Raw genomic sequence first — 21,899 nt, forward strand, 5'->3', positions numbered from 1 at the left:
AAATGATCATGCCGATGGTGCAAGATGCAAATTAGTCTGTTACGTCATCTAGCGACTTTTTTTTTTTTTTTTGAACCGCTGAAAAGACTTTCCCCTGAAAAGAGCTGGCAAGACTGAGAGTGAGGGCGGACAGAAACACCGCCTCCTCGGTCACTACACACACCACAGGAAAAGCCTGAGAACAGCAGCAGAGTCGGAACACACACTAAAGACAAACCGACTTCAGCACCAAGAGTAAGTAGAGTCATTTAACGGCGAGTGAGAAATCTGCTGAACTTTAAAAAGGCTACACTTCCGGGTTGTGCTTCTCTCTGAGATAGTTACTCGACAGGATGTTGTTATTACGTCACGAAGCTTTCCATATAGGAAGTAAAAACAGTTCAGATCTCCGGATTAAAAACGGCTAAATATATTAAATACAACTGTGACAGGTTCTGACATGGGCTTGTCCATCTGTTTACTTCTACATACTGTATATACCATCTATTTACTTCTATTTATTTACTGTCTATTTACTTCTACATATTTATTTACCATCTATTTACTTCAACCTGTTTACCATCTGTTTACTTCTACATATTTATTTACCATCTATCTACTTCTATTTATTTACTGTCTATTTACTTCTACATATTTACCATTTACTTCTACATATTTATTTACCATCTGTTTACTTCTACATATTTATTTACCATCTATCTACTTCTATTTATTTACTGTCTATTTACTTCTACATATTTACCATTTACTTCTACATATTTATTTACCATCTGTTTACTTCTACATATTTATTTACCATCTATCTACTTCTATTTATTTACTGTCTATTTACTTCTACATATTTACCATTTACTTCTACATATTTATTTACCATCTGTTTACTTCTACATATTTATTTACCATCTATTTACTTCTATTTATTTACTGTCTATTTACTTCTACATATTTGCCATCTTTTTACTTCTACATACTAACCATGTATTTACTTCTATTTATTTACCGTCTATTTACTTCTACATATTTACCATTTACTTCTACATATTTAACATCTGTTTACTTCTATATATTTACTGTCTGTTTACTTCTACATATGTATCATTTGTTTACTTCTACATATTTATTTACCATCTATTTACTTCTACATATTTACTACTGTTTACTTCTATATATTTACCATCTAATTACTTCTACATATTTATCATCTATTTACTTCTACATATTTATTTACCATCTATTTACTTCTACATATTTACTATCTGTTTACTTCTATATATTTACCATCTATTTACTTCTACATATTTACCATCTGTTTACTTCTACATATTTATTTACCATCTATTTACTTCTACATGTTTACTATCTGTTTACTTCTATATATTTACCATCTATTTACTTCTGCATATGTGTGGATTGGCAGTGCTAAATTGTCCCTGTGTGTGAATCAGTGTGTGAATGTGTGTGCACAGTGCCCTGTGATCGTCTGGCGTTCCAGTCCAGTGTTCCAGGATAGGTCCATCATGACTCTGACCAGGATAAAGCAGTTAATGAAGACGAATAAATGACTGTTATTAGATGTTAGATGTGTTAGTTTCCTTACTACTGTGTTATTTCAGACCTGCCAACCCCAAAGAGGAATACTGCGTCGTCCAGTGGAAGAGGGGTGTACACATTACATTCCGATATAGTCCTTTTACAAATCACTTGCCTAATATAGCTCATGAAGTGGTTCCACACAGTCAACATTCTTCTGCTAATCTGCTGCTCACACTGTTTGAACACGTCTGCACTGACCGGCGCAGGATAGCAAAGAAACAAACAGATTTTTCAATCATTGTTATTCTCTCACTCTTTTTGTTTTGGTTAAATTTTTTTTTCTTTTGGATGAAAAACAAAAATACCACTTTTGGCCACTGTCTTCAAAATTTCTGATGGTCGGAATTTCGTGCATATTCTTGTCTAATGTTAGCTAAGACAAACATAGACTGATAGATTTTATTTCACATTAACAAACTCAAATCATTGTCAATTTACCTTGACTGAAAGTGAGGGCACTGCATCAGCACATCTTTCAAATGGGATAATGGAGTTGAGATGAGAACACTGGCAAAAAAAAACAAATGACTAATGTGCAAGAGGGTCAGTTAGTATTGGAGAGTTCAACACACCTACACAACTGTCAATCATTCCAGAGTCATATGTCGATTGGCTCATCTGAAAAAGATGACTGCTCTCTTGGCATATTTTTGAGTGACAGCTCGTACTAGTGTACTCTGATGTTAAAATGCAGAGCTCCTATGCAAAATGCATGAAGGTTGGCAAGTCTGGTTGTTTGCTTAAAATCGTCTTGTCTACAAGTTTCTTTATTTAGTAATCCCATGTAATAATGCTGAAACCGTCACCATGCCAACAAACAAAAGAGAAGGAGGACTGAATTCACTGAGATGCTGAAACTATTGATCACCTCCAAGCTCGCGAAGCATTTCAGTATCAGAGCTGACAGGCGCATCACTTTCTGGAAATGTCAGCCTCCCAGATTATGTGATCTGCTCCTTAATGCCGGTTGTGACAGCTGCATGCATCACCAAGACTGTGCTTTTCTACAAATGCACAGCCCAGTCCATCAGAAATTGCTGATATTTCACAGATCACATGTCTTGAAAAAGAACGCTGTCTTTCAATTGGTGAGGTGTAGAAAAGTTTGTTTCTACACCTCTGTTTATTCAATACTGCGTGTCTCTATTAATGAACATAGACGATATGCTGAAGGAAAAGAAGTCACTGTTTAAATATAGCTGTTTAAGTGCGCTGCCACTGGTGGCTGCCACAGCTATCATTACCTGCTGTTAGCCTCTAATTAATATAGCCACTGCTGTGGAAGTATTGTTTTCTAGCAAATCACTGCTACAGTGGTCGTGTTTTTAAAATAAAAGAGAGAGAGAGAGAGAGAGACAGGAATTAAAACAGGATTCATGTAGTTTGCTAAATGGTTTTCAATTCACTTTAATATCCATTTTTATCTGAGAAAATTAGACAGCTAGCAAAGTACACATCTTAGCTAAATAAGGCTTAACTAAAACTGCGCTCATCACATTTTGTTTTTTTTTTTGGACTCTCTGGGTGATCTTATAGACGGAACTTTCTGCTGACGTGCACAGAAATTCCAGATACGTTATTCAATTACAGAATTAAAAATTACTGTCACAGTCATATACACTTTATCCAAGTCCTCTTACCAAGTTAGATACTAATTTACTCAATTCCAAAGTTCAAGTTTCCTCTTTCTTGCAGAACCCAAGAGAGATCTACCAGCAAATAGTCACTGTGCATCACGCGATTGAACAGACAATGGCGAAACAGTCAACTCGTAAAAGTCGTATGATCATATGATCCTGGTCCAGCTGCAAAGAAGCAGAAAAGTCTTACGTTTAGAATATGTGCTGCTTCTTTAAATACATTTCATCCTAATGAATACAAAGATAAATAAAATGTTATTAGCTGCTGTGTCATAAAGTAATATTTTTCATTAGCGGAAATGTTTCCTGTTCTTGGATGTTTGTTGCAGTCTTAGGCCTGTTGACTATTTTAATTCTGTTTATTTACATGTTGACTGTATGCAAAAAAATGTTAATTAAACATTAATTAATTTACTTGATGCTGTCATTCTTGTATATCCAAAAATGTCAGCACTTTTTCGCAGCAGTAGTAATTAACATATGACCGGAATTATACTCATTTATCCGGTACACTGAATCGCTCCCGGACACTGTGACATTTATCCTGGTCAGGGTCATGGTAGATCCAGAGCATATCCCAGGAACACTGGGCCTGAGAAGGGATGGGACGCCAGGCTATTGCACACACACACACACACACACACACACACACACATTCACACATATTTTTTCACACCTAGGTGCAATTTAGAGTCACCAATCCACCTATTGACATGTTTTTGGGAGATGTGAGGAAACCGGGGACTCTGGAGGATCAGAGCAGAAAACCCTGTTCATATTAAAACCAGAGGTAGACACGAGCGCTCAGAAGAAAAGTGAACACATTAATAAGGCAAGAAAGCAAATGAACTCAAAAACGACGAGCTAAAACAATAAGCTAGACTGAGCACTAGGAAGAAGAAAACAAAAGAACAACGGGACTAAGCACTAGAAATCAACAAACAAAAGATTTCCCAAGGGACAGACAAGGACAGGATTTTAGGTAGGCTAGAGAAACTAATGAGAGCTCACGAGACAAGACGCAGGTGCAGAAACCAACCAGTGAGTGTGAACGGGGCGAGGCTCCAGCAGGGGGGAAACCAGGAAGTGGGAAAACAAGAGAATCTTTTTACAGTTCATGGAATATAAAGACACAAGACACATCAGCTGTGTTTTGCCTTCTTTAAGTAATACAGCAGACAAAATGTCATGTCGTGTAAACTCACCTTTTTAGTAGGGCTGCACGATATTGAAGAAAAACGCGATGTGCAATAACTTGTTAAATAATGCGATATGTGGTACGATAATGCTATAAGCATGCAAAATCAATTTAAATTATATGTTTATATATACTTATATATTTAAAAACTGAAAATGACATAACCAACATGAAAAGAAAGCATTCTCTGCTATCTGCGTCGCCCTAAAACCTTGACTTTTCGTAACTTTTTGAAATATTAAAATCATTCAGTTATCGCAAACCCTTACGTATTGCATATTGCAATATTTACATTTGTGATATTTTGGTAATTTTGATATACTGTGTAGCCCAAATTTTTAGTAATGAATTCTGGCACAAATGTGTTTCTTATTGTGTGTAATCCACATTAGCAGTATCAGGTACATCCAAACAACCTTTGTTAACACTTTACGTTAAGTTTTGCCTGTTTATAATGCTTTTAATAAGTCACTGATGAACTATAATTGATATATTAATTAAGCATTAGTTACTACTAAGTATTTCCTAATATTCTAGCATACAGAGCTATTAAATTCTCAAATCTGATTAGTCATTATCATTTCTATAGTGGCAACTTACATAAGGATTTCTATATAAACCAATAAAAAGTATTCTGTGAGATGTTGTTTAATTATGCATGTTTGGAAGGAGTCTCCAGTGTCAGTTCTTTGTAGCAGTCAGAGGTAAAGCTTTAAAACTTTAAGATTTTTTGTCTTATTACCATCAAAAGAGAGAAAAAAGGAAGGCCAGTGATAACAGGAACTACCTTGTTTCATGGACATTAACTATAAATGGATAAAAAGTATATTGTATCTTTCTTTAATAAAAAAATACATTTTAGCCTTTGAAAATGGTTGTGGGATGAGAGGAATAAAACACTTGCTTGGGACATGCTGTTTTAGGAAAATAATCAAATGTTATTTTAATGGATTAGGTTCTGCATTCATTAACATTATTGTCTTTAATGAAATACATTTATGTGTACTAAAAACATCTCTTTTTTTTCCTTCGTTTCAGTTCTGTGTGATGCACATGACGATGACTTAAAAGATGTCTACTGCCATTTTGAAAATCGTCATCACCCTGACCTTGACTGGCTCTATCCACTGCGGTAAGGTCCTGGTGTTCCCTCATGATGGCAGCCACTGGGTTAACATGAATGTATTGATACAAGAGCTGCACAACAGAGGTCACCATGTCACGGTCATCCGCGCAGCTGATAGCTGGTACATCAAAGAGCAGTCACCCTACTACCACTCCATAACCGTTGACTTCTCAGTGGGGGGAGACGAAGCTTTCTTCAAAACCTTTGTCTCCAGACAGCTACAGATTCGACGAGAAAGAAGCTCACTTTGGGCTCAGTTCAGTCTGGACATGGAGCTGGCAGACAAGTTTTCCGAAATGCACAGAAAGATATGTGAAATGGTCATCCACATAATCGAGGATCCCAAATTGATCAATTCCATCAGAGAAGCGGAGTATGACGTGATGCTGACAGACCCTGCGAATGGTGGAGGAGTCGTGCTTGCACATTATCTGCGCTTACCGCTGGTTTTTAACGTCCGCTGGACGGTACATGGAGAGGCACACTTTGCAATTGCGCCTTCGCCCTTATCGTACGTTCCCTTTCCTTTATCCCTGTTAACAGATAGGATGACTTTTTTTCAAAGGGTATATAACATGATCTTCTACCTCAGACTCTTCTTTTACAAGCGCATTGTAGGTCCTCATTACAGTGCTTTGTGTAACCGCTACTTTGGTCCAGATGTGGACTATTTCGAATTATTCCAGGCAGCCGATATCTGGCTTATGAGAGTCGATTTTGTGTTTGAGTTCCCTCGCCCGACGATGCCCAACTTCGTTTACATGAGTTGCTTCCAATGCAAACCACCAAAAGCCCTTCCGGATGATTTGGAGGACTTTGTGGAAAGTTCTGGAGAGCACGGCATTGTCATTGTATCATTGGGAACGCTGGTTGGACAGCTTCCTGATGATATAGCCGACGAAATGGCTGCCGCTCTTGCTAAGCTCCCTCAAAAAGTGATCTGGCGATACTCAGGGAAGAAACCATCCACTCTCGGGAACAACACCATACTCAGGGACTGGTTGCCACAGAATGATCTTCTTGGACATCCCAAGACAAAGGTTTTTGTGAGCCATGGAGGAACGAATGGGATTTTAGAAGCTATTTATCACAGTACTCCAATCGTTGGCCTACCTCTGGTTTTTGATCAACATGACAATCTCTCGAGGATGAAATATAAAGGTGTAGCACAGGTCATAGATATAGCCACTTTAAATCAAAATGTGTTTCTTGAGGCTATACAGGAAGTCATAAACGAGCCTTCCTACAGTATAAACATGAAGAGGCTGTCCAGGCTTCTTAGAGACACACCTGTACAACCTCTGGATAATGCCATGTTCTGGATTGAGTTTGTTATGAGACACAAAGGTGCTGCTCATCTACGAACAGATTCTTACAAAATGCCTTGGTACGTTTACCACAGTGTCGATGTTATAGCGTTTTTACTCTTAGTTGCATCAGGTACAATTTTCCTAATCTTTGCTGTAATCCGATACATATGCTGCAGGGCATGTAAAACAATCTATACAGCAAAACAGTCTTGTTTTCAAATACCACTAAATACCAAGTTAGGAATTAGTTAGGAATTAGGAAAATTGCATTCATGGACAATGAACAAAGTGCAGAGGCCAAATTTTTAATCAGTACTACACTGGTGCCTGTAAGTAGATGAGTTTTTACCTAATCAAGTGGTGAAAATCTATTGTTGTGTATTCAGTCTTGTCTGAGTGAAAGGAAAAATATGTTACTTATGCCACTAAGAACATGTAAAAGCAGTAAAGAACATTTTGCTGTGTACATCTTTTTATTAGAGTTAAAAAAAAAACAGACAATAGTAGATCTGATGTCATGGCAAATTGGTATAACTTGTGACATTTATATGCCAATTAAGAGATCAGTAAGATTTATGCAGCTTTATTTAAGTAATTAGATGGAAAAATCTTTTTCATTGTAAATAGTCAAATTTATATATCTTATACCGCAGTGCTGTTGCATTCTCAAATCTTATTGGTCAAAAGATGTTGATTTTTTTTTTTTTTGACAAATGTATAAATTTTCAAATCACTGGTTTATATTTTGTAATAATGCACTCATTCTAATACTATAGTTTCCATAGTAAGAACTTATACAGAGACTTGATAATATGATGGAGTTCTCTTTGTGAGGAGATGTTTATTTAGCATTTTTTGGAAGGAGTCTCCAGTTTTAGAGCTCTGTAACAGTCGGAGGTAAAGCTGTAACTTTTAGGAACATGATGAGCTGCAGTTTTTTGGCTAATTAACTTCAAGAGAGAGAAAAAAAATTGTCTGGTGCTGCAATAATGTAAGTGATCACTTTTTTTGCTAATGTTCATTCATTCATTCATTCATTAATTCATTCATTCATCTGCAAGCGCATTATCCTGGTCAGGGTCGTGGTAGATCTGGAGCCTATCCGGAGCCTAAATGTCAACAAAGTCCAATCCGGAGAATTCACCCTGGATTGGACTTTGTTGACATTTAACATTAAATGTAACAATAAATGGGTAAAAAGTAAGATGTGTTATTCTTTAATAAGAAAACATTGTTAGCATTGGTAAATTCCTGTGGTATGAGAGGAATATAACCCTTTGGGATGTGGTGTTAATGGTCATGTATTATTCCTTACATGGTACAAATCCTTTTTTACTTACTTGTACTTGTGACTCAAAGACTAACATTTATAGTATTTTGTGGAGAACGGCAATGGCTCTGGAATCTTACGAATTCTTTTGTAAATAGATTTTTAATTTTTTTTTCTGCTACAACTTGTAAGGAATTTTTCACTTTATACCAAGATATAAAGATCCTGTTACCTTCACATTGTTTATAAAACTTTATATAAGGAATACACTGCCATAGACAAATACAGTGAGCAGATACTGTAGGTAGAGACATGTCTAGCATTACTGGTGTGACATTTTTGCATTATGGGTGTGATGTGTGTGAATCAGCCTTTCACAATCTGTAGAAATCATGTGATTGTGGTTAACTGTTGTATGAAACGACTGCAATAGGAATTAAGAATAAACTAAGAATGAAATAAGAATCCTCTCAAACCTGTCTCCAACTGTAGTCTTATTGTTCTTTTCACCCTCCTGTTGTAACAGTGCAGTGGGAAACATGCTGCGCTCGGAAATATAAGGATCTGCAGGGAATTTGGAATGACAACATTTCGTTACGGATCCTGCACAGGATATTCGTCAGGAAAATCGTCATGCCAAGGCGCACTGATTTGATTATAACTGATTTGGTTGGAATAAGACTAACTGGTAATTTTTTTAAAAATAGTGAAATAAGGCTTGAAATAAAGCAAATTGATCAACTGATCTCAAATTGCAGGTCAGAAGTTGTTAGCTCAGTTATCTTATGTATATAGGCATTCCTCAATTATATTATTGAGCCAAAATAGGTACTTGAGATAAGTGAGTGTTGATTTAAGTATAGAGTTTAAATGAAGCTAAACTAGTAGCTTTTTTTTTTTTTTTTTTTGTCGAAATGGGAGTCATCATCTTGTTAAAATTGAAGCCAGAGTCTGCGCAGTAGAGACCTCGAAGTCAGGGCATTCGCAATAGATACGGCCGGTCGGACAGTGGGTCCACCTCTCACCCGCCCATGTTAGTGATGGACACTACACTTATTCATGTCAGGAGCATGCACGCAAGATGGTGCATCGGTTAACTCAAAGAGGCGAGTGCAGCATTATTAATTAATATGTAAAAAAAGGTCAATTGTACTCGTATAAGTATATTGATTTTCTGGTTTTCATGAAAAAATATTAAAGTTTTGAGTGATGACTGATTGGTCTATAATGTCATCTGGCAACTTCTAGCAACTTTTTAAGCATACTTTAGCTACTTTCCCCTGAAAAGAGTTGGCAACATCCTGAGACACAATGACGAGCCTCTGTAAGCAGGGCATCAGCTGCAGAAGCACAGCATTCTCTCCACTCAGCGGCACACAGCGGTGTTTCCGAGGCCGTCATTGCCAAGCACTGACCGTCCAGAAAAAGCAGGATGAGCCACACCACAGTGGGCACGAAGCTGGAGACGGAAGTGATCTGGCGGTAGGAAGCCTGGCAGCCCTGCATGAGCACAGAGGCCATGATGGCTGGAATGCTGAGGGATGATGAAGAAAAATGGCTCAGGAAAATGGCTGGTTCCACACTGGACTGCATTGACACTTAAAACTCCAGCTCCAGACGAAGACGAAGCCGAAATCCATATTAGACACAAGCAGGCTGTTGCTGAGGTTATTTTCAGCCTGATTACATCACTACCTGCTTCCCATGCTAAACCCAACCTAATTTTATTAATTAATCCCGAAAAACATGAACAACCTTTGCAATGGACACATCTGCAGTTGTTTAAATAAAGTTCATGTTTTCAGAACTCCAGCACTTACTTTCCTATTGGTTTGGAGGAAAGGTGGGTGTGTCTTACTCCAAATAATTGGCTGACACTACTAATTTAAATGCATCCACCTATTGTTATAGTGGGCGGAGCGTAACATGGAGAGAAAATCCTTTTGAATAAGCAACGAGTCTAAACACTGTTGTAGCATACAATGTATAGCCTACTGTGCAGTTATTTCTCCCATCATGAATGTATATAATAATATATCATTTCATTATAGCTTTAAAGAATGAATCATTTGTAATGTATACAGGGACAGCTGGTATAGATATGCTAACGTGGCTAAGCCCCACTATCTTTCAAAGATATAAAGACATTTCATTTGCAAAGCAAAACACACAGAATGGTATGAAGACATGAGGCTGGGGCTGATTTTTTTCTAGCCCAGACTGTAGAATCATGCAGCCTATCAGTGACAGTAATGTCAGGTGACTGCACAGAGTGAAACACTCCCTAGTTTTGATCTCTATTTGGGCTGATATTTTTTTCAGCCCACATCACTATCACATCCGTAACACATCGAGAGCAGTGATTGAGAAGGTGCATGTGAAATACAGCTGCAGTAATGAACGTGAACGAGGTGGATTATTTACTATCATCCTTTTTTTAAAATGCGTTTGGAGGAGAACAAAGCACACAGAGTCCAAAATACAATTTACACAAAAGGATAGATGACAAACCTGTTCTGTTCAGCATGTTTGGTATTCAGCGGAAACACGGCGCAGAGCCAGTAGTGCATTACGGACTCGATGAGACCTAGTGATATAATGCATTGCTCAACTCTGATAGTTTCATTGTCAAGTTAATAAAAAAAAGATTTTGGCCTCCCATCTAATATCACAACCAGCTGTCGCTGAATGTACACGATCATTAATACAATTTATCTCCACATTTATGTAAAACATTTTATACACTGGCATTTCTAATGTCTCCAACCAATGATATGTAAAGGATTTAGCTTGGCTATCAATCAAACAATCTATCAATAAACAAATAAAAAAAAATAATGCCCAGTAATTTATCATTTATCTCCATGTATATCATGGATATCTGTACATATTTATTTATTTATCCATCCATCCATTTTCTGTACCACTTATCCTACATAGGGTTGCGGGGAGCCTGGAGTCTATCCCAGGGGACTCGGGGCACAAGGCGGGGGACGCCCTGGACAGGGTGCCAACCCATCACAGGGCACAATCACACACACACTCACACACTACAGACAATTTAGGGATGCCAATCAGCTTACAATGCATGTCTTTGGACTGGGGGAGGAAACCGGAGCACCATGAGGAAGCCCCGACGCACGGGGAGAACATGTAAACTCCGTGCACACAGAGTGGAGGCGGGAATGAAACCCCCAAAACCGGAGGTGTGAGGCAACAGTGCAAGCCACTAAGCCACCCCTTATTTATTTATTTATTTAATATTATATTTATTTATTTATATGATATTTTATCCTTATGATTAAATATTACACCTCCTTATTCCTATTGGTTGTCTTTTTTTTTTTAATTTTTAAATTAATTAACTCCTAAATTCATCAGCTATCTCTTCACAGGTTTACATACCTTAAGGCCATATTGACCCATTTTTACATTAAAAAAAAAAAAAAAAATCTTTGCAACTAATTTGTTTCAAAGTGCAATATTTACACTTGTCCATCAGATGGCGCATGACGAATGTAAAACCTATGATGCATGAAACAAGGCTGACTGGGAGCCATGACAGGGATAAAAAAGCACGACTTTAACATATTTTACTGTGCTTTTCGCCTTCATAATTCACTGACAGCTCATTATACTGTAACTGCAAGGTCATATATAGAGGACAGGGTGTGGCATGCAGCACAAAATGTTCATGCAACATGCTAATACAGCACAAAATCTTACCAGTACAGCAGGGTCACCTTGATGATGGGCCTGTATGGGCTAATCAGTCACGTGCAGATTTCTTATTCTTTTACATGCAACACATTCCCACCGAGTGGTGAGGATTTTCTAAGGAGGATCTAACCTTCTCTCCTTAATGAGGATTAATCTAACTGTTACCAACTGTTAAGCAATTTCATGATTTCAAATGTACCACTTGGTGTTTTTAAGTGTATGAAGAACGTTTTTGTATACGAATTCCTATAATTAAACTGCAAAATTAGGAGGTTAGAAAATTAATTTTGAGTGGAGATTTAAAAAAAAAAAAAAATAATAAACACGACTATTATTAAGAAATAATCAATCCCAGGGCAACCTGATTTGCGCGCAGGTCCTTCTGCGCAAAATGTGCGCAGGGTTTACGTGCTCAAATCTCCCTGCGTGTTTGAGGAGTGGGACACACGCGCACACGCACGCACACACACACACACTAACTGAATGACATCCCGCAGCTTTTCTTCCTCTGCAATGCCGTGACTGACTCGATCTCAGATGGCTCTCTATCCGCTTCCATGAGCATCTTCCATGAGGAGCCGTCGCTGCTTGACCGCTTAAAGCCGCCGCTTGTTTTGCCAGTCGACGTCCGAGCGGGTGTTTTTGGCCCTCATCTGCGCTCGCGTTTGCGCATCCTCTTCTTCTTCACGCGCTCCGTGCCCTATACGATCCGCTCACATCCTCCTCGAGCCGCACGAAATTATCCCACAGCAATGTGTCCGTGTGCGACGATGCTGGCGATCGCTGTCTTTCTCGGAAACGTAATGCTACAGTATGTGTCGTCTCAAAACGGTAAGGATTAAGGATGCTTTCCAGCAGAAAAAGAGTGCACATCTCTCCAGGCTCCATATGAATAGGTTACTGTACCATCCTGTTAGGCTTGCAGAAAAGCTCTGGGTGCTACCTCTACTGCAAATTCACAGATTTCATTATTAATTTAAAATATTCCTTTCCATCAGATATCGTGCACTTTTTTAATCTTTATCTTTTTTTATCCTTAAGACCTGACTTATTAGGAATTAGTGCACCATTAACCCATTAGAGGCACTTAAACAGGGCCAGAGAGGATTCCCTATTCAGTGCACTATAATTTACATTTTATGCATCATTACTTTGACATTATTTATATGTGCATGAGTAGTATAACAAATGCCACATTGTGTCAAATTAACTGTATTCACTGTATTCAAGTATGCATTAGGAATCCCTGTACTCCTTTATGAATTTATTTACACTGAGCCACATTGATTTGTGTGCACCTGAGTTTATGGAGCTTTTTTTTTTATTATTTTTTCCCCCCCCAACACTAATGTGTTACTATCAAACACTGTCTGTGCTGGAATATCTCCTAGGATGACCAAAGCTGCCAATGCACAAGGAAATATCTCTGGTTCCATGTCAGTGTAAAAGAATGGCAGGCTTATTAGCATTACTGTATTTGGAGGGGTTTTCCCTCGATACATGACCTTAAATGGTTAGATCAGGAAGAAAAGCATCTTCAGCGAGCATCTGTCAAAGGCAGAGTCTTTTATTTGTCATTTGCAGAGTTGACTCATGAAAAACTGCACATTGAAATTCTTGTAGTTGCTCCACTAACAAATATTGGTGATATATTTTAAATATAACAGTATAATATCTACCAAAGGAAACACACAAAAGTAAATGCAAAATGAAAATGCAGAGTATACACAAGGCAAAAAAATAAATAAATAAAGTGTTACACTGATAAGGTTTGTGCAAGGATGTACTTATAAGGATGTGTGTGAAAGCATGCTTTGATAACTCAGCCATCAAGCAGCCAGCTTGGTTTGATAAGCTGTGTTTTAATTTGGCAATGAATTGAAAGCTTTTTTTTTTTTTTTTTTGTATATAGAGTTTCATTTTATTTTTAATTATTTTAAAATTCTTATTCCAAAATGTATTGTTTTATTCTATTTGATGTTTAATTTTATTATTTATTTGTGTCCTTACACCTTATTTTTACAATTTGTTACATTTTCATCTTTTATTTTCCCTGTGCTTTCTATTACATTACTATTTAGCATTTAATTTTTTTAGTTAATTGTACCACACTTTGAGCTACCACATGTATGCAAAGCGCTGCATAAATGTACTATTATTATTATTATTTAGTATTATTATTATTGTCTATTCAGACTGCCCCATATTTAAATTGCAACCCCCTTTTTTCTCTCTCCATGATGACTTACTATGTCAGAAACTGGCACTTAGCGTCTGGAGTGTTGTAGTCGTAATGCTGACCCGATCTGGTCTGTTACACATGAGCTGAGATATACAGTGTGGGTAGAGTGATCCTATTACTCATATTTGTGAATTGTACATGACATACAGTTTTAATTTCCATCCACGTTTCAGATTGTCACGCGTGTGTGGCAGCTGTGATGTTGGCTGTCTCATTCCTTCCCCACAAACGATTATCATCTGAGAGGCCTATTAATAAAACAGCTTTGCTGCAGAATTAAGCTGGTTGTAGAAAATGGTTTAATCAGCGTGTGGGGGGGGAAGTCGTGCAAGAGCCGTTCCACGCGATGTGGATAGACGGCCCTCGGAGGGCCAGATTCAGCAACAGATATCTGCAGGACTGTAAATAGCTTTGGTCCATCTCGCCGCATGTTTCTATTCTTAGAACAGAGACACGGGAGCGCAGGACTGTGGCTCCACAAATTTCTTCTGTGAAAGCCTGTCCATTAAATGTTAATAGACTGTGTTGCATGCCTTTCTGTGTGATCCTCAGTGAACAATGAATCTCACAAAGCGAGGGCTGTGTGTCAAAAATAAAAGATAACTCCCTTCAAAACTCAGGATACTTAGTGTCACCTTGGGCTATGTCCATCAGCTTCCCTATTTTTATTTTCCCCAAATTATTAAGCCTTACTGGTACATGGCTAAATATAACAGGATTTGACATTTTTACTCAAGGCAACAACCTTGAAAGGAAAAAAAAAACATAATGCAATGCCAAATGCATCATTTTATTTACAAATGTATTGCTAGGTTTGAATAAGATCTCACATTTGGACTGCCTGAGATTTGCATCATTACTAACGATATTCACAAACTTAAGGGATGCCACTATTCGTTTTTGCAGCTCAGGCGATTAGAGGTGTCTGTGCCTGATCAGTGATGGTGCACGTCAATCTGAGTTGCTAAACTCACCCATGATATGGACATTGAAGGCACCAGATTTTAAAATATCCTAAACAAACATAGCTTCTCTCAGTATACACATACCTGTACACTTATACACCCGTATAATTATTATATAGTTATGTGTATTATACACCTGTATACACATACACCCGTACACCTGCTCATTCATGCGATTGTCCAATCAGCCAATCACAAGGCAGCAGCACAATGCATAAAACCATGCAGATACAGGCCAGGAGGTCTGATTCACCGAAAGTGGACTGTTGTAGATTGAAAAAAATGTCACCTTATCTTTTTCAAATGTTCAGCTGTCCACTTTTGGTGAGTCTGTGCCCACTGTATCCTCAGGTTCCTGTTCTTGGCTGACAGAATGGAACCCAGTGTGGTCTTCTGCTGTTGTAGCCCATCCACTTCAAGGTCCGATGTGTTGTGCATTCTGAGATGCTTTTCTGCTTGCCAGGGTTGTAAAGAGTGGCTATTTGAGTTACTGTAGCTTTCCTGTGAACTCAAACCAGTCTGGCCAATCTCCTCTGACCTCTCTCATCAACAAGGCGTTTCCACCCACACAACTGCTGCTCACTGAAAGTTTTTTGTTTTTCGCACCATTCTGTGTAAACTCAAGAGACTGTTGTGTGTGAAATTCGGAAGAGATTGGCACATTTTTCCCCATTCTGATGTTGAAGTGAATATTATCTGAAGCTCCTGACCTGTATCTGCATGATTTTAAGCACTGCACTGCTGCCACCTGACTGACTGCATAATTACATGAATGTGCAGGTGTTCAGATGTTTCTTAATAAATTGACCGGTGAGTGTATATATTTGCATTTTTCATCAAGTCAGACTAGCGCACACAATGCTGCTGGTAAAATCTCTGACATTTATTGTGACGTTAGCAGGGCGTCCTGCTCATTTTGTCAAAGGTCAGTCATAACTCATTTTAAGGATGTCACATGAAAGACAAATGATATAATTTTGATACAAGTGTTTTGGCATCTGGCATCTGGTAATCTTACTGAAAAGGTTACATGTATAGACTGTGTGTGTAGAATTGGTTAAGACCATATTTCCTCGAGCTCATGCAGATTTGAATCTCATACTGTTGCTGTCGGTTCAGGGAAGTGGAAAGTGGTATGAATCAAGACCAGTGTAAATCATCCTGTAAAATAGCATATAGCATAGCATCTGAGATTATAAGTAAAGGATCTAAAGGAATACTGAAGCATTCTAGCAATACTAGGGCAACTGTTTCATCTACAGGCAGAAACATCAGAGTGACACTAATCAATCTTGGGTGTCTGTGAGCTCACATATTTTATTAGTATAGTTAAATGCTTATCAACAACAGTAAACCTCAAATCACACTGGGAATGAGAGTGCGCAGCACTGAAGCTCATGTCCATCAACAGAGCCCTCCTCATTACTCAGTGGCTGACCTTCCTTTGATGGAGGATGATATGTTTTCAGCAGCGTCTGACAGGTCTGTCCAGGCTGATAATGACTCGGGAGTTGAGTGGCCATGTTCAACTCCGTCCTCAGTAGCACCTGAAAATGGGTCTGGATCGACCGCTGTTAGCTGGCATGCACCGTTCTAAAATAGCTGAGTGAGATTGGATAGTGACGTGCAACCTGTGGCACTGAATACACTCTTTCACACAATGCAAAGATTTTATTACAATTTTATTTAGCCTAAAACGACAACCAAAATAACTTGTGAGATTGTTTCAGGAGTGGGCAGGAGTGCATGTGAAAAGCACTCTTGCACACACAAGGTTAGATGAAAATTACATTAAAGCAAAAATAAAAAAAAACAAAAGTTTTTTTTGCATGTTTTTGGGAGGTGGGAAGAAACTGGAGAACATGGTTAACTGCACATATAGTTACCTGAGCTTAGGATCGAACCAGCGATACTGAAGCTGTGCCACCCTGGGACTAGTGAATGTATTAGTCAACGAGTCTACTATTACATAATACTGTAGTAGTGTGTGTGGTTCTGGTATGAGTGTATAAGGCTGAACAGTGTTAGGAGACACACCCACAGTTCTTGTTGGTCCACCTTGTAGGTGTGCAGTTAGAGACTATAGCATATCTTGCTCCATGCACAGTGTGTTACTCATCCTCTAGCTCATCAGTGTCAGTTTCTGACCACAGCACTGCTGTCGTCTGGATATTTTTGGTTGGCAGACTGTTTCTCAACCCAGCAGTGACATTGAGGTGTTTAAAAATCCCATCATCACTGCTGTGCTGAGAATGGTTGACACCCAAATAATATCTGGTTAGTCGTGGTCACATTGTGCTCCCTTTCTACTGATCGGTGAAGAAAATAAGAGGGGTGATAAATTGTACATAACACAGGCTACAGTCAGTAACTGCATACCTGTAAAGTGACATATATAAATGGCTAATCTGATCAAATGTACAAAATAAACCGAGAACTTGGTCTATAACGGATTAGTGGCACATATCGTACGATCTTGTTTGTAGGGTTTTAGACCAAACGCCATTTTAATCAATTAACGCACGTTGGAAGTAATAAGCCTATAATGTTCAATTCGTTTTGTTACCCTTATGATAAAGACATTTGTTTCTGTGGCCTGATATGATGTCTGATATGCACAGGTACAATCACATGTATGGAGTAGCATAGCAGGGATGGACAAATCAGTAAGTCTCGACTAAAGAGCCATAAGGCTGATGGATGAACCATTTTTAATAGCTGGATTAATTAGCGTGAACACGTTACAGACTAGGTTTTGATATTTGCAGGTTTGTAAAGACACTTATGAAACCAAACAAAAGTCGAGCACAAAGCACAATATGTCACCTCATGGTTAAACAATTCACGAGAAAATGCTAGTCAGGCTCAAAAAATATTTTTACCTGCAAATCGAAGTGAGAACATTGCAGCTCGTAGCCAAAATGTGAATTTTTGTCAAATGCAATGTGCTGAATCAAAAAAAATTTAATAAGGACAGGATAAGGACTACACAGTGTTCTCATTGCTGGGAATTCATAAACTAGTTCATTTCCCTTACTTAATTAGCTAAGTAGCTTACCATAACTTATTGCGTTACATTTGCAGGCAACTAAAACATGGGAATGCATGGGCAGCACACTGGAGTGATCACTTGCCCAGTAGGCTAGCCAGTGCATCTTGGATTTGTCCACTAGGCTTGGGACGGTTGATGGTAGTATCGGGAATCGCAGATAGATTAACTATCATGATGGCAATCAAGTTGTAAAGAAAACGTGGAGTCTGCTGCTTTAAGATCGACAAAAATAAATTGTGTTTTATCTCGAAATGTTTCCTTATTTCCTATTTTGTAGTGCTGATACCTTAATAGCCTGTGTTGTCTTACTTTAGAGCAGAACAACAAAAAAAATTCTCTGATTCATCTTAGCTTCCTTTGTCCGTGCTGCCAATCAGATAAAGCCACGAATGTCCTCGCGTGCAAAACATGAACAGTTGTTAAATTTGTAAAGTGAAACAACACGTTGTTGCTTCTTCGCTGTATTCAATAAGTATCTCCACTACTGTTCATGACAGCACATGTAGAATAATACTTCAATTTCAGGAGGGGGCAGTGGCTTAGTGGTTAGCACATTTGCCTCTTACTTCCAGGGTTGGGGGCTTGATGCCCGCCTCTGCCCTGTGTGTGCGGAGTTTGCATGTTCTCCCTGTGCTTCGAGGGTTTCCTAAGGGTACACCGGTTTCCTCCCCCCAGTCCAAAGACATGTGTTGTAGGCTGGTTGGCATCTCTAACTTGTCAGCGGTGTGTGTGCAGTTGTGCCCTGCGATGGGTTGTCACCCTGTCCAAGGTGTCCCCCACCTTGTGCCCCGAGTTCCCTGTGATAGGCTCCAGGCTCCCTGTGTAGGATAAGCGGTACAGAAAATGGATGGATTTCAATTTTATAATGAGCTTAGTTACAGCTAATCACTCATTAGGTTATTAGTCCTGACTTCAGTCTTGCAAGCATTCCTAACCATATTCTGATGTTTGCCATTTGCACCTTTATGTACAAATATCAAACTATGAGACTAAAATCACAGACATGCAACACTATTCCCTATAGTCAGAAAAACTATCTTGATCTGCCTACATAAGAGCAGGATAAAAAAAAAAAAATAAAGCGTTGGACTGCTGAGGAGTCCAGTGGGAGTAGTTGAGCCTGTGTTGCAAGAAAATGATTTCGATTTCAGTAATCTTGCTCTCTGACAGGCAGCACGAGGCTTTATTCAGCGATCTGCTGTTCTCAGGACAACTGCTGTTTCCTTCTGGGATATGGGAGTGGAGCCCATGGTGTCTCTGATCTGACTCGTGGTGTACTGTACACCGTACATTAGTAGTCACTTACCACTAGAACATCGTATGCTTGATGGTCATTTGTTTCCATCTCTGTACAAAAATGTTTCCATCATCGGAATGTTGACAGCTTAACAGGTGCACAACTTTGTAGCTTGTCGTGCATGATCTTAAGATAATAACTGGCTCTTGTGTGTTAAAAAGCCAATATTCATCTCTCTAAGGCCACTATTTTTCCTAGGCATACAATAAGCGGCCATGTGTTGCTACTGAAAATTACACCTGAATGAGTTTTGCATCTTCAGTGTTGTGTGTAATGTTTTTCGAGGCTTTTTTTTTTGAGGCCTCAGATGCTATTTTTACTAATGGCAGGGCAAGGTTATTCCCTTTGCTGTTATTTTTCTTTAGACTACATCCATCTACATACAACTTCATCACTGTAGTGACAAATGTAAGCACAGGCCAGCTGGGGCCTGTACCACTAAATCATTATTTTTTATTTTTTTCAATGAAAATGGTGTTATCAGAGTAGTCTGTTCATCAGGCTGAGAACAGCTCGACACACAGATGTCTCCATAGTAGGAATATAATTATCAGTCTTATTAATAAACTCCAGTCAAGGAATTGAGCTGAGTGAGCATTTCATCATACAGCTGTCTGTGCAGACTGAGATGCTAGTTTGTAGTTTAGAGATACACTATATCGCCAAATGTTTGTGAACACCTGACAATCACACACACATGTGATTCTTCCCCAAACTGTTGCCACAAAGTTGGAAGCACACAATTGTATAGAATGTCTTTGCGTGCTATAGAATTACAATTTCCCTTCACTAGAACTAAGAGGCCGAAACCTGTTCCAGCATGACAATGCCCCTGTGCACAAAGCGAGCTCCATGAAGACATGGTTTGTCAGGGTTGGAGTGGAAGAACTCGAGTGGCCTGCACAGAGCCCTGACCTCAACCCCACTGAACACGTTTGGGATGAACTGGAACGCCGACTGCACCCCAGGCCTCCTCTCCCTACATCATTGTCTGACCTCACTAATGCTCTTGTGGCTGAATGATCACAAATCCCCACAGCCACTCTCAAAAATCTAGTGGAAAGCCTTCCCAGAAGAGTGGGGGTTATTATAACAACAAAGGGGGATTACATTTGGAATGGGACTTTCAGAAAGCACATATGGGTGTGATGGTCAGGTGTCCACAAACTTTTGGTCATATAATGTAGTTACACTCAAAGAGGAATGGTTAACCACTTGAGACCTGAATAGTTGGAAAAAAAAAAAGACTACATAACGTTTATATGACAGTACTATGGTTTAAAGTGCTTTGAGAGATATAAAAATTCCTTGTCACTCTTTGCTAACTTCAGTAACTGACAGTTCTTACTTTGTTATTATAGATGAAAAATGAAATTATGCAAGAATTATAAGTTTGTGATTCACTCCATTTTTACATAATTATACCACAGCGCTGTTGAATTCTTGTTTCTGATTGGCCACAAGGTGTTGATTCATTTTCCTATAACAGCAGTTCTGACTGTAGATCCAGATACAGGACAACTCAGATGGAAAATCAGGTCAAAATAATTAAATAACTTATTAATCATCAAGTATGAATTAGGAGTTTTCCCAGTGCTACTAAAGTTTAAAATGTGATTATATATGAAAATATCATGGTGCATGATGCCTGCGTAATGTGCACAGATACACCTTGCTGAATGAAACTCATTCTTGCTGAGATTGTAGGAATTGCTGTGCTGCATGTGATACAGCTGTTCATTATTGTGGCATTTGTAGAATAGAAAGGGGTGTTATGGGGTGTTATGGTTTGAATTCGATAACCTAGTGTGAAAATATAACAGTTTCACTGTATCACAGTATTTGTCAACCATTTAAAAACACTCAAGCTAGTGCTGAAAATGAACGCAAATATGTAGAACCTGACGCCAATGATGTCAGTGCCTCCGCCACCGCCAAGTCGAGTCGTTCTTGTTACTCACTTCTATGCCTCAAATACCCTGAAAATACATCTTGACCATGTTTGGATCAATCCCAACATGTAATCAGCCCATGTGCTTGTGGCAAAAATCTAATCGGTTCATCTGCTGGTTACAATGATAATTCCAAACCGAAAGGTAACAAACTGATCAAATCGCCTAATTGTTCTTCTTTATGAGAAAGATATTTCTGAGAAGGACCTTTTCTATAAAATCTCTTACATCCTCAGTAATTACCAGTATCATTTTAAGCTGAACGAGAGAGTAGCTGCGAAGAAAAGTGGCGTGCTGAGCCAGAACGAAAACAAAATATAACTGGGGCAACTATGTGCAGCACTGCTTAGCCAAGCATAGCTAGCTGTTTAGTTTAGTTCTGTTCTGCAGTGTCGTGTTTTTTCTTGTGTGTTTGGTAGCTGTTGTGTATAATAAAGTTACAAATCTGCTAGGAGTTGCAGCAGGGGTAACAGTGTAACATTTACAACAGTACAAGATGTTAGATGGTAAAGGCTTAAGGTTTAGTTGCACTGC

At 38.7% G+C, this 21,899-nt stretch overlaps 2 protein-coding genes across 3 annotated transcripts in view; both read left to right on the forward strand.

Annotated features, from left to right (window-relative positions):
* The first annotated feature begins 87 nt into the window (after positions 1-87).
* Positions 88-7,825, forward strand: LOC113526591 (UDP-glucuronosyltransferase 2A2). Its single transcript, XM_034305272.2, has 2 exons — positions 88-234; positions 5,470-7,825. The coding sequence occupies exon 2, from the start codon at positions 5,503-5,505 to the stop codon at positions 7,117-7,119; it is 1,617 nt and encodes a 538-aa protein (XP_034161163.2). The 5' UTR covers positions 88-234; positions 5,470-5,502; the 3' UTR covers positions 7,120-7,825.
* A 4,463-nt stretch (positions 7,826-12,288) lies between these two features.
* Positions 12,289-21,899, forward strand: part of nptnb (neuroplastin b) — a 33,043-nt gene continuing 23,432 nt past the window's right edge. The window contains exon 1 of one of the 2 annotated variants that reach the window (XM_026913539.3): positions 12,289-12,688. In XM_026913539.3, the coding sequence (XP_026769340.2) occupies positions 12,415-12,688 (274 nt within the window). In that variant the 5' untranslated portion in view covers positions 12,289-12,414. The remainder of the gene's footprint in view (positions 12,689-21,899) is intronic. The other variant, XM_026913541.3, reaches the window with a different exon arrangement.

This window comes from Pangasianodon hypophthalmus, chromosome 6, assembly GCF_027358585.1.
Source record: "Pangasianodon hypophthalmus isolate fPanHyp1 chromosome 6, fPanHyp1.pri, whole genome shotgun sequence".
NCBI classification, from domain to species: Eukaryota; Metazoa; Chordata; class Actinopteri; order Siluriformes; family Pangasiidae; genus Pangasianodon; species Pangasianodon hypophthalmus.

What these genes read in the sequence shown, in the direction of transcription:
- LOC113526591 (XM_034305272.2), top strand. Translation starts at nt 5,503, where the DNA reads ATGTCTACTGCCATTTTGAAAATCGTCATCACCCTGACCTTGACTGGC.